This window comes from Salvelinus namaycush, chromosome 4 (genome assembly GCF_016432855.1).
Source record: "Salvelinus namaycush isolate Seneca chromosome 4, SaNama_1.0, whole genome shotgun sequence".
NCBI lineage: Eukaryota > Metazoa > Chordata > Actinopteri > Salmoniformes > Salmonidae > Salvelinus > Salvelinus namaycush.
In genome coordinates, this window is record NC_052310.1 from 81,647,956 (window position 1) to 81,662,425 (window position 14,470).

Consider the following 14,470-nt stretch of genomic DNA (forward strand, 5'->3'; position numbering starts at 1 on the left):
AACACATTATGCATATGTAATGCCATTTAGAACACATTATGCATATGTAATGCCATTTAGAAGACATTATGCATATGTAATGTGTATTCTGTATAGAATGTCCTCCCCCCAGGCTGATGGAACAAGCTATTCCCATCATCTACCTGTATCTACCAGGGTTGTTCCAATTCTAATTCCAAATGTTCCTCATTGAAAAGCATTGAAGAGAATTGGAATTGAAATGGTATTGACTCCAACCCTGGTAGATACTTGACCCCAACCCTGGTAGATACTTGACCCCAACCCTGGTAGATACTTGACCCCAACCCTGGTAGATACTTGACCCCAACCCTGGTAGATACTTGTCAGATGTCCAGTGTCTCAGAATAACAGGTTACTGGGGTGGGGATTCATCCCATCCAGCTGTAAATCACACGGAGGTATTTGACAAGTTCAAGTTGTTCCTCAAATCCCACCTAGACTTTCCCTGAGTGTCATCATTTCTCTCCATGACGTGGTGAGTCTGACTACAGACCACAGGCTCTGTCTGTAGCCACCTAATATATACGTCTGTAGTGATGCCGCCTGTCTGTTAAACTGTTCAGATTCTCGGGGGGAGCGGTGTAGCCCCTCCCCGCTTATCTACCAGTAACCATGGCGAAGAGGCCTAAGTACTGTCCTCCCTAAATTAGTTTCGCTTTGTTGGACCCACCAGTGGAGACATGTTTAACCCATGACATCCCATCTACTCCACAGACCCACCAGTGGAGAGATGTTTAACCCATGGCATCCCATCTCCTCCACAGACCCACCAGCAGAGAGATGTTTAACCCATGACATCCCATCTACTCCACAGACCCACCAGTGGAGAGATGTTTAACCCATGACATCCCATCTACTCCACAGACCCACCAGCGGAGAGATGTTTAACCCATGACATCCCATCTCCTCCACAGACCCACCAGCAGAGAGATGTTTAACCCATGGCATCCCATCTCCTCCACAGACCCACCAGTGGAGAGATGTTTAACCCATGACATCCCATCTCCTCCACAGACCCACCAGTGGAGAGATGTTTAACCCATGACATCCCATCTCCTCCACAGACCCACCAGTGGAGAGATGTTTAACCCATGACATCCCATCTCCTCCACAGACCCACCAGTGGAGAGATGTTTAACCCATGACATCCCATCTCCTCCACAGACCCACCAGTGGAGAGATGTTTAACCCATGACATCCCATCTACTCCACAGACCCACCAGTGGAGAGATGTTTAACCCATGACATCCCATCTCCTCCACAGACCCACCAGCGGAGAGATGTTTAACCCATGACATCCCATCTACTCCACAGACCCACCAGTGGAGAGATGTTTAAGCCGTGACATCCCATCTCCTCCACAGACCCACCAGCGGAGAGATGTTTAAGCCGTGACATCCCATCTCCTCCACAGACCCACCAGCGGAGAGATGTTTAACCCATGACATCCCATCTACTCCACAGACCCACCAGCGGAGAGATGTTTAACCCATGACATCCCATTTCCTCCACAGACCCACCAGTGGAGAGATGTTTAACCCATGACATCCCATCTCCTCCACAGACCCACCAGCAGAGAGATGTTTAACCCATGACATCCCATCTACTCAACAGACCCACCAGTGGAGAGATGTTTAACCCATGACATCCCATCTCCTCCACAGACCCACCAGTGGAGAGATGTTTAACCCATGACATCCCATCTCCTCCACAGACCCACCAGTGGAGAGATGTTTAACCCATGACATCCCATCTCCTCCACAGACCCACCAGCAGAGAGATGTTTAACCCATGACATCCCATCTACTCAACAGACCCACCAGCGGAGAGATGTTTAACCCATGACATCCCATCTACTCCACAGACCCACCAGCGGAGAGATGTTTAACCCATGACATCCCATCTCCTCCACAGACCCACCAGCAGGGAGGTGTTCTGCGATAGAAGATGTGGGTCGTCCACCGTACAGCTCAGATACGTCATTTCACATAATCAACACGTGAGAATAACGTTTTTATCCTCGCCGCGTGCACAGTTAGTATTCACACCGCCCTCATATTTTCTACTGGGACTCTTAAGACAATATAGGTTTTATATTCTTCTTGTCTTCCTCTTCTGAGTCTCAGCCGTGGTTCCAAAACAACAGAGTGGTTGAGAGGGATCTGTTTGCTACATGGGGTCAGGGCTCTCGGGGGGACAGCGGAGACACCCAGCAGTGGCATCAGAGTGGTTGAGAGGGATCTGCTTGCTACATGGAGTCAGGGCTCTCGGGGGGACGTGTGAGACACCCAGCAGTGGCATCAGAGTGGTTGAGAGGGATCTGCTTGCTACATGGGGTCAGGGCTCTCGGGGGGGACAGGGGAGACACCCAGCAGTGGCATCAGGGTCCCAACCCCCTGCAACTGGATGCAAACGTTTTGTCATCCAAATTAATTTGCATTCAAGAGCTTTGGCATCATTCCCTTGTAGTAAATGGAAGAGTTTGAGGCGTTTATATTAGCCTACATTTGGCCTATTTGTCAACATGTGGTATAGGTCGCCCACTGTGTAATTATGTAGTAGGATAGCTTATTGTCCTCACATCAATCAATTGAATTGATGTTGGTGAATAGATACATAACTGAATAGATACATAACTGAATAGATACATAACTGAATAGATACATAACTGAATAGATACATTACTGAATAGATACATTACTGAATAGATACATAACTGAATAGATACATTACTGAATAGATACATAACTGAATAGATACATTACTGTAGCCAATACATACAGTGTGTTGCCTCAACCTGACGCTACCTTGCAGTATGGCCAGGACAGTGTACACTTTAACCACCAGCCCTAAAGAAGAGGCTGACTGGTTGTTGTTGCCAGGGGGTCACTGGAATGGAATGCCTGTCTGTGGGGGTGCTACCTTTGCCCTCTGACCCCCACACTGAGCTATTGTCATATTTTCATTGTTTTGTTCATTTTACTGTCAGGAACCCACCCAGTGCACCAGACCAGATCTACCATTCTCCTCCCAAACCAGCCTCTCTTTCTTTAAAAACACCTGTTAACAAACCAGATCTACCATTCTCCTCCCAAACCAGCCTCTCTTTCTTTAAAAACACCTGTTTACAGACCAGATCTACCATTCTCCTCCCAAACCAGCCTCTCTTTCTTTAAAAACACCTCTTAACAGACCTTATAAAGAAACGCCGGTCGGTGTCGGGTGGCAGGTGCTGTTGCCAAGCAATGCTTCAACAGTTGTGCTTTCCACCTTTGAACTCTGATGGGACTGTAGCGTTAATAAATGAACCATGGGCTTTTGTTTGCCTGTTGCTTCAGACAGTGACAGAGAGGAGAGAATGGGGTGAAGATTGAAGAAGACCCTGTCGGGAGAGAGAGCTGGGTTGTGTTCATTAGGCACCAAACAAGAAGAAAAGGGACAGAAGCATCGAGGGACTACCTGAACTTGTCCAAGACAGAGAGAAAGAAACAGAGAGACAGAGAAAACGGAGAGAGAGAAAACAAACATGTGATCATAACACAGATCGATGTGACATTATTACAAATGGTCAGAACACAACCCCCCCCCCCCATCACTACCTCCATGTGAGTGACCATGGTCAGAACACAACCCCCCCCCCCCCCCCATCACTACCTCCATGTGAGTGACCATGGTCAGAACACAACCCCCCCCCCCCCCATCACTACCTCCATGTGAGTGACCATGGTCAGAACACAACCCCCCCATCACTACCTCCATGTGAGTGACCAGAACACAACCCCCCCCCCCCCCCATCACTACCTCCATGTGAGTGACCATGGTCAGAACACAACTCCCCCATCACTATCTCCATGTGAGTGACCAGAACACCCCCCCCCCCATCACTACCTCCATGTGAGTGACCATGGTCAGAACACAACCCCCCCATCACTACCTCCATGTGAGTGACCAGAACACAACCCCCCCCCCCATCACTACCTCCATGTGAGTGACCATGGTCAGAACACAACTCCCCCATCACTATCTCCATGTGAGTGACCAGAACACCCCCCCCCCCCATCACTACCTCCATGTGAGTGACCATGGTCAGAACACAACCCCCCCCCCCCATCACTACCTCCATGTGAGTGACCATGGTCAGAACACAACCCCCCCCATCACTACCTCCATGTGAGTGACCAGAACACAACCCCCCCATCACTACCTCCATGTGAGTGACCAGAACACAACCCCCCCATCACTACCTCCATGTGAGTGACCAGAACACAACCCCCCCATCACTACCTCCATGTGAGTGACCAGAACACAACCCCCCCATCACTACCTCCATGTGAGTGACCAGAACACAACCCCCATCACTACCTCCATGTGAGTGACCAGAACACAACCCCCCCATCACTACCTCCATGTGAGTGACCAGAACACCCCCCCCCCATCACTACCTCCATGTGAGTGACCAGAACACAACCCCCCCATCACTACCTCCATGTGAGTGACCAGAACACAACCCCCCCATCACTACCTCCATGTGAGTGACCAGAACACAACCCCCCCATCACTACCTCCATGTGAGTGACCAGAACACAACCCCCCCATCACTACCTCCATGTGAGTGACCAGAACACAACCCCCCCATCACTACCTCCATGTGAGTGACCAGAACACAACCCCCCCATCACTACCTCCATGTGAGTGACCAGAACACCCCCCCCATCACTACCTCCATGTGAGTGACCAGAACACCCCCCCCCCCCCCATCACTACCTCCATGTGAGTGACCAGAACACCCCCCCCCCCCCCCCCCCCATATCACTACCTCCATGTGAGTGACCAGTACAAACCCCCCCCCCCCCCCCCCCCCCCCCCCCATGACCTAGAGGGCCTCTGGGACACTGGAGGAACATGTGTAAAGCATAGCCTAGTGTATCAACTGTCTGTACTTGTTCATCAACTGTACCCTCACCCAAACCATCCCCCCACCTCAGTGCTTGAGGCTTCACTACAGACACCCTGGTTTGAATCCAGGCTGTATCACAAACGGCCGTGAATGAGAGTCCCATGGGGCGGCGCACAATTGGCCCAACGTCGTACGGGTTTAGCCGGTGTAGGCCGTCATTGTAAATAAGAATTTGTTCTTAACTGACTTGCCTAGTTAAATAAAGGTTAAATAAATAAAATATCCCTTCCCCCTTCTATAGTATATTGTCATGTTTGGATGTTTGTTGTCAATGTGTTGTTGTTGTTGTCTTTGTAAATGGAAAATAAAAAGTATAAATAGGAAAGGAAGTGCTGTGTCCGTCTCTCAATAGTGCAAAACTAATAGCCTGTTTTCCACCACAATGGAATGATCTAATGAATTAAATCAGCCAATCAGTCCTCATCTCCTATCCTTCAAAATAGCTCAGCACGTAAGGTTTTCGTTTCAACCACTAGTAGGCGCTGTAGGCTTTAATTTGCACAGCAATCTCACCAGTTCACTTCTGAAGACAAAAGGTGGCGCTGTTTATAGTTTACTGCGTGAGAGGCGTGTATATACACACCACTACTACACACTGTTTATAGTTTACTGAGTGAGAGGCGTGTATATACACACCACTACTACACACTGTATGATAGTATTTTCCTCAAAACATTACAATATGGAAACAGTGTGTACTAATACCATACTACTATTAAATAACTCAAATTATTTTATACGATTTTCAACAATTGAGGATACGTAACACATCTACTACCATGTAATTTATCACAAACAACTTCCATATAAACAGGTTTGAAACCAACACCACAATAACAACCTGACAAGTGTCAGACACAGACCTTATCCCCCCTCTGCTTTGCGGGCTAGTATCATTCTACATGCTCTCCCAAACCGTGCCAGTTCCAATATCTCCACTAGTCTGTATTATATCCAATAACACAGTGCACTGGCTGTATGAACATAAGAGCAACAACAACAGAAGTCAATATAGGTTTGTTATGGAGGAACTCCTAGAACACCAGGGTCAGAACCCTATTATGATGTAATGAATAATGTATGTAAATGAGCTGGCCCCGATCACAACCAGACAGAACAAGATTTGACCAGTCTAATCCTGAGTGAGCGGGTTTGGTTGCTCACTTCCAATTCTCGCACATGTGTAACAATGAATTCCTGTGCCAGAGAGAGTGAGAGTGAGAGCTGTTGACAGGGGAAAGGAGGAAGGGAGGGGCACAAATCAAAGGCAGCCTAACCCTTTTTCATTTTCAAATAATACCGCTCTCTCTCTCTGAAGTCTAAAAGTGACTTTTTTTTCCTGACAGATTAATTTTAATAGTTTTATTGGGACAAGACATGACAGGTTAGTTAAATTATGCATGCTATAGAAACATAGAATAGAAAATGTAGAATATATCTCTATAATATGATGATATGATGCAAAGCTGAAGGAGTGAAAGCTGACCGTATGGAGGGACTTTTAAAAGTCCAGTGACAGCTGTACAGAGTTCATTGGTCAGTCAATATTTGCAAACATTACTCAGTCAAAATAGTGCACTTATAATAAGTTTAGAGGTGGCTATATCCCTTTTTAAAAGAAGAATAGAGGAATATCCCTCTATGTACACAAAATAACCCTCAAACAAAACCATGAGAGTAAGAGAGAAGTCCAGATATTACACACGGGTGTAAATCATATGCTGCCTGATTTGTCTGCCAATCTGTTAATATGTTATATTCAAATCAGACAAGCTGTCATTACAAGCGCAGTCTTGTTACTGTGCCTGCAGCCTGTCACGTTAGTAGGATCTGGAGTTCACCTTATTGATTAATGAAGATAATCCATGACAAGGTGTTCATGTACACAACAGTCTTCTTCTCTCTGTAGGCGGCCTGATGAAGGCTAGCTAATGATAAACGTGTTGGTTTTGTATCAATAAAGAAGAATGTTTCTATCAATTTCAATTGTCTTATAAGTTGTGACTGAATAATACCTGACATATCTGTTCCTCATATCTATTCATTGAACCCTTTGCAATGTAAACAACAGAAACTGAACTTATATAGCCTTTATTTAACCAGGTTAGAATCCCTTTGAGACCTATTTTCTCTTGAGGCAGACCTAAAACTCAGAATCTTAATTCAACAGTCTGTGCACACGTTGCCTCCCAAATGGCACCCTATTCCCTTTATAGTGCACTACTGTTAACCAGGGCCCTATATATAGTGCACTACTTTTGACCAGAGACACATGGGAATAGGGTGCCATTTGAGCCGTCCGTTTGTCTACCTGTTAAATGTAAACCTGAATGAGCTGAGATCACTGAGGGAGGTTACTCAAACACTTTTTTTCTCTCAAGTTCCTGGAAAGTCGACAGCCCTGTTTGTTTTTCTTTCAAGGTGGAAGTTCTTGGAATTTGACATTGACTTCAAGAGAAGGGGAAGATGAGAGGAAATCTAAGCCAGAGTGGACTATACACACTCTTTCAAACATTTACTGAATGACCTGCATGGCTGAGGACTTCTCTTGCCTTGTATATATATATATATATGTATATATCAATCAAACTTGTGCATATATATATATATGGTTTACCTAAGTTACTCTTCATTTCTGTTATCTTTCAGGCTTGGCTGTAGTAGGCTAGTGAAGGCATCAAGTTCACAAATAGACAGGAAAAAAAAAAAAAATGTTCTGTGTGTAGCCAGCACATATTGTTAAAATATGTTTAAACCCAAAAAGCTTTGTAGAATACAGGTGAATGAACAAATATTCTTCAACCTAAAGAGCTTTGTAGAATACAGGTGAATTAACTAATATGCTTCAACCCAAAGAGCTTTGTAGAATACGGGTGAATTAACTAATATGCTTCAACCCAAAGAGCTTTGTAGAATACAGGTCAATTAACAGTTGACAAAAAAAAGAAAAATGTGAACTTCCACTGGACACCTGCTCGTCGAACATCTCATTCCAAAATCATGTGCATTACTATGGAGTTGGTCCCTCCTTTGCTGCTATGACATCCTCCACTCTTATGGGAAGGCTTTCCACAAGCTGTGAGTGTTGCAACTGAGGACAGGCAATATTTGTGCGCTACGCCCTTCAGCACTCAGTGGTCCCATAGAACTTGTGTGGCCTACCACTTAGGGCTGAGCCGTTGTTGCTCTTAGACGTTTCCACTTCACAATAACAGCACTTACAGTTGACCGGGGCAGCTCTAGCAGGGCAGAAATTTGACGAACTGACTTGTTGTAAAGGTGGCATCCTATGACAGTGCCACGTTGAAAGTCACTGAGCTGTTCAGTACAGGCCATTCTACTGCAAATGTTTGTCTATGGAGATTGCATGGCGGTGTGCTCGATTGTATACACCTTTCAGCAACGGGTGTGGCTGAAATAGCCTAATCCACTAATTTGAAGGGGTGTCCACATACTTTTGGTCATGTAGTGTGCATTGTAAAATGTCAATCAAACTTGTGCAGAATAGCATGCAATGACATTGTGCACGGTCTGCTAATGTGATGACCATGTTTGTTTGTGTGCAAAAGTATAGATAATTAAAACCACACACTGATTATTGCACATGTGTAATAGCCATGTAATGATTGAAAATCTGTTATTAATGTCTCTCTATATGATAGCTCAAACCACACTGAGCACATTGAATTTGAGGGTAACAGCGTTGTGTTGCTGGGTAAGGTAGCCTATAGAATAATGGAACGTACGTCCTTCGGAAACCTCGTTCTCAATTATGTTAGCGGATGACTTTACTAGTACAGCTTGCCGACACTAAATCCAGTATTTTTCCATCAAGTGGCACGCTGGGTCACGTGACAGTGAGGTTTAAAAAAAACGCTGTCATGTTTGCATCCTTTACAGAGAGCAGCAATGATACTACATATTTGTTTAACTCTCCTAAATTGCAATCGGGACTAATGTTACATGGTCGTTGATGCTAGCGTCATGTTCTGAACTGAAGAGGTACACCACATAGTGTGGACATTTCCCTTCCATGTCATTTTTGTAAACTTGTGCAGTGCGCGGATTCATTGTAACCACTCCCACTCGTGGCTGGTGGAAAATTACCAGCAACAGGCTCACGAGTCAGGCGATTGTATTGTGGACTGTATCTCCTTTACCCAATGTAAACACGTTTCCTCTTTGTATCTCGTGTAGGTTGCACAGCACAGACTAGTGAATTGCAATGTCATGATCACAACAAAACAGCGTGATGGTGAGCTGGGTCGATAACGAAATGAAATGCTGTTCTGATAAGTCACACATCCTTTTGCAATGGATATAGTGTTAGAAAAATACATTTCTCTAAACGTCAATCAAGTCAAGACTATTGAGCAATACTAGCGACACTTCTCAAGTTGCAAAGTGATTGTAGATTGTAACAAACGCGCACACAATGGCAAAACAATATTGAAAGCACTATTTGCCATTCACGTTGGAGGCATCGAAAAGTCCATTCTGCTTGATCGGAGTCCGCCCTCTTTTTCTGACCATGGGCGGAGCAGTCGCGTGGGTGCCTGGACGAATTTAAGTTGATTGACAATGGAGTTACCCAATAGAGTTTAAGCAATGATGTCCGTAAAAACAACCCCACCAATGGAAGTGTAAAGTGGGCGTGACGTTAGTCCAAACTTTCCGCGGCGCCATCGGCTGAAAACTAAACCGAGATGGAATCTCCCAGTCTGAACCGGTTTCAACCGGTTATGTGAGTTAGTTGCTTCAACGAGGAGAAGAGGCGCAGGAATACAATCTCTCAAACCGCCCCGCTGCAAAATTATTATAGTAAAGAATTAAATTGTAAATCAAGGTTTATTTTATTTCGTAAAATGAATCGGAGTATATTAGTGAGCGTGCCGTGATAATAGTTGCGGAATCCATATCTGTGATCCTTATTAACTAGACATCAATACACGTTCTGGAATTGGAGCCAGCTAACGTGTCAGAGATAACAGTAACGTTAGCCAGCCTATTTCTGACTAAACAACAACGATATTGTATATAGCCTTGTAGCTAGCTTCCCTGGGGGGGAAGACAATCTTCTTTCAGTCAGAGGCTTGGACTTTTGGTAGGTAACTCAGGAGTGCAAAGTAGCATTTGACTTAGGGGTAAAAATATATATTTTAGACTTTAATTTCACTTTTGGAATGTAAAATCCAGAGAGCATCAGTAATAAGTGTAACTACTAGTTAGGTAAGTAAGTGGTAACGTTGGTGTGTGATGCACTTTACAAGGGATGCTGGTGTGTGAGAAACTCCGCTAGGGTTGGGTGTGAGTGGTGTGTGGTGATGATAGCAAGCAATGCTGAGGACCGGGGGGACAGAAAATAATGAATTCATTCGTCCACTCCTTCCTCAGAAACAGCGTCCGTGGTGTGAGCGGATGTATTTTGTTGCTAGTTTGCTAACGTTAATTGTGCTAACTTTACCAGTGATGCGCCGTGTTCGTGCGCTGTTTGGACGGCAAGTTAGTTGTTATTTTAGTAAGATGTAAAAACATTAAGATGCATTAAGGGTCATAGCTACTTTTCAAACTTATAAAAAAAAAAGCTGTTTTGTTAGGCGTGTATTACTTGCTGTACAGTTAACTAGCTGGGTAATGAACGACGCAAGCCTTCCCTTTAATAAGCTTGGAGTGGGAGGGGTTGGGGAGGCGTGTGTCTGGTAGTCAGGGTGATGATAGCCAGCTAGCTATGGAGGACCACACGTCCTCTCTGGTGGCATAGACTTCCTTTTGTCTTGGCATCAACGACAGTCGTATCAATAGCTTGGTACCGAATCAGAATTTAGCCAGGGCAATGCGCTGGTGGTGCTGTGTGTATTTACTATTTCTATCGAATTGAGATAGTTGAATTTCCCCCCAATTGAAACGAACTTGTAAACTTGCCTACCTGTATCCAGTTTCGCTAACTTGTTATTGTTTACGAAGTGTTGCAGTTAATGGATAAATATCACGTGGGCTGCTTACCCCTTGTTTTATTGCCGTGTTCAAATCAACTGGGAACTAGTACATCTCCGATGTCCGACTACAGTGTTGGAAAAAAACGAGCTCTGACTGGTTAAAATCGATTTGAATGGTCATCAAACTCGGGAAGTCGGGCCTTTTTCTAGAGCTCCGACTTTCCCACCCGAAGATCAATGACGTCATGATTTGACTTTGTATTTTTCCGTGCACCCAGTTGTTTTGAACGCGGCATTATATAGACCTGGAACGCACCCAATACTCCCTAACGTTATCTACACCGTCACACTGTAGCGATCAACCGAAGTTGGTGGTTGTGTCAAGCGAGATAAACTGATTGATTGCATCGGATATAAGACGATAAAGCAGCATATTTCAGTATTCTCATACATGCATCAGTGTTTACTGTTAAATTAAGGTGTGTTTGAACTTCAAAATAGCCACGCCTGTCAGGTGCAGATGTAAACAAAGTGACGTCCTGTGGCACGTGGTTCGATTGTGTTCTGGAGGTGGCATGATCATGTGATATTTTCAGTATGTCAGACAAACTTTCATGTTTGTTTATTAAACGATTAAACGATATCAGAAAAGGCTTTTTATGAATTGTCAAAATACAACTGTCAGAATGTTCCTTTATGGAAAGGGTATATGCCTGATCTAAACTTGTTTTTCAGTGTATTTTCTTATTTATAGCTTTGAGTAGTTTGTGTGACAAGATATAACTCATTGGAAAAAGTGAGCAAGGGGCCAGCTCATGTCATGCTTGTTTACTGGTGGAGATGAGGAGGAGGAAGAGGAGGAGGGGTGTGTCACAGGAGGCTGCTGTGAGGAGGACAGCTCATACTAATGTCTGTAATGGAATGGTATCAAACACATGGAAACCGTGTGTTTGATGAGTTCGATATCATTCCATTTATTCCTTTGCCGCCATCACTTTGAGCCATCCTCACCAATTTAAGGAGCCACCAGCATCCTGTGCGTGTGTGTGACTGACCGGGGATGGGAAGCAGGGGGAGGGGGTTAGGAGAGGTGGTTAGCTGGTTGGAATGCTCCATTCATTCACATGACTCTCTGCCTGTTGCTGTTGAATGTTTTCTCTGCCTCTGTCAGTCATCACACACACACACACACACACACACACACACACACACACACACACACACACACACACACACACACACACACACACACACACACACTCTAACCCCCCTCCTTGCTGTCCATCCTTGCAGAGCTCTATGCCAGCAGTTATGACAGTGTTAGCAGACCATGCAGCGCAGCAGCTGCTGGACTTCAGCCAGAAACTAGACATCAACCTGTTGGACAACGTGGTCAACTGTCTGTACCACGGGGTCGGAACACAGGTAAGTAGTACCGACACTTGACCTTTTTCCCCCCTTACTACCGCTGACTTTCCCCCCTTACTACCGCTGACTTCCCCCCTTACTACCACTGACTTTCCCCCCTTACTACCGCTGACTTCCCCCCTTACTACCACTGACTTTCCCCCCTTACTACCACTGACTCCCCCCCTTACTACCACTGACTTTCCCCCCTTACTACCTCTGACTTTCCCCCCTTACTACCACTGACTTTCCCCCCTTACTACCACTGACTTTCCCCCCTTACTACCACTGACTTTCCCCCCTTACTACCACTAACTTTCCCCCCTTACTACCACTGACTTTCCCCCCTTACTACCACTGACTTTCCCCCCTTACTACCACTGACTTTCCCCCCTTACTACCACTGACTCTCCCCCCTTACTACCTCTGACTTTCCCCCCTTACTACCTCTGACTTTCCCCCCTTACTACCGCTGACTTCCCCCCTTACTACCGCTGACTTCCCCCCTTACTACCGCTGACTTTCCCCCCCTTACTACCACTGACTTTCCCCCCTTACTACCACTGACTTTCCCCCCTTACTACCACTGATTTTCCCCCCTTACTACCACTGATTTTCCCCCCTTACTACCACTGACTTTCCCCCCTTACTACCACTGACTTTTCCCCCTTACTACCACTGACTTTCCTCCCTTACTACCTCTGACTTTCCTCCCTTACTACCTCTGACTTTCCCCCCTTACTACCACTGACTTTCCCCCCTTACTACCTCTGACTTTCCCCCCTTACTACCTCTGACTTTCCCCCCCTTACTACCTCTGACTTTCCCCCCTTACTACCACTGACTTTCCCCCCTTACTACCTCTGACTTTCCCCCCTTACTACCTCTGACTTTCCCCCCTTACTACCTCTGACTTCCCCCCTTACTACCACTGACTTTCCCCCCTTACTACCACTGACTTTCCCCCCTTACTACCACTGACTTTCCCCCCTTACTACCACTGACTTTCCCCCCTTACTACCACTGACTTTCCCCCCTTACTACCACTGACTTTCCCCCCTTACTACCACTGACTCCCCCCCCTTACTACCACTGACTTTCCCCCCTTACTACCTCTGACTTTCCCCCCTTACTACCACTGACTTTCCCCCCTTACTACCACTGACTTTCCCCCCTTACTACCTCTGACTTTCCCCCCTTACTACCACTGACTTTCCCCCCTTACTACCACTGACTTTCCCCCCTTACTACCACTGACTTTCCCCCCTTACTACCTCTGATTTTCCCCCCTTACTACCACTGACTTTCCCCCCTTACTACCACTGACTTTCCCCCCTTACTACCACTAACTTTCCCCCCTTACTACCACTAACTTTCCCCCCTTACTACCACTGACTTTCCCCCCTTTACTACCACTGACTTTCCCCCCTTACTACCACTGACTTTCCCCCCTTACTACCACTGACTTTCCCCCCTTACTACCACTGACTTTCCCCCCTTACTACCACTGACTTTCCCCCCTTACTACCTCTGACTTTCCCCCCTTACTACCTCTGACTTTCCCCCCTTACTACCACTGACTTCCCCCCTTACTACCGCTGACTTCCCCCCTTACTACCGCTGACTTTCCCCCCCTTACTACCACTGACTTTCCCCCCTTACTACCACTGACTTTCCCCCCTTACTACCACTGATTTTCCCCCCTTACTACCACTGATTTTCCCCCCTTACTACCACTGACTTTCCCCCCATACTACCACTGACTTTTCCCCCTTACTACCACTGACTTTCCCCCCTTACTACCTCTGACTTTCCCCCCTTACTACCTCTGACTTTCCCCCCTTACTACCTCTGACTTTCCCCCCTTACTACCACTGACTTTCCCCCCTTACTACCACTGACTTTCCCCCCTTACTACCACTGACTTTCCCCCCTTACTACCACTGACTTTCCCCCCTTACTACCTCTGACTTTCCCCCCCTTACTACCTCTGACTTTCCCCCCCTTACTACCTCTGACTTTCCCCCCTTACTACCACTGACTTTCCCCCCTTACTACCACTGACTTTCCCCCCTTACTACCTCTGACTTTCCCCCCTTACTACCTCTGACTTTCCCCCCTTACTACCTCTGACTTTCCCCCCTTACTA

The 14,470-nt window shown here is 46.1% G+C and overlaps 1 protein-coding gene across 3 annotated transcripts in view; it reads left to right on the top strand.

The window, feature by feature from the left end:
* Positions 1 to 9,707: 9,707 nt before the first annotated feature.
* Positions 9,708 to 14,470, top strand: part of LOC120046855 (exportin-1) — a 76,945-nt gene continuing 72,182 nt past the window's right edge. The window contains exons 1-2 of one of the 3 annotated variants that reach the window (XM_038992418.1): positions 9,708 to 10,082; positions 12,208 to 12,339. In XM_038992418.1, coding sequence (XP_038848346.1) covers positions 12,214 to 12,339 — 126 coding nt within the window. In that variant the 5' untranslated portion in view covers positions 9,708 to 10,082; positions 12,208 to 12,213. The remainder of the gene's footprint in view (positions 10,083 to 12,207; positions 12,340 to 14,470) is intronic. The other 2 variants (XM_038992420.1, XM_038992419.1) reach the window with 2 other exon arrangements.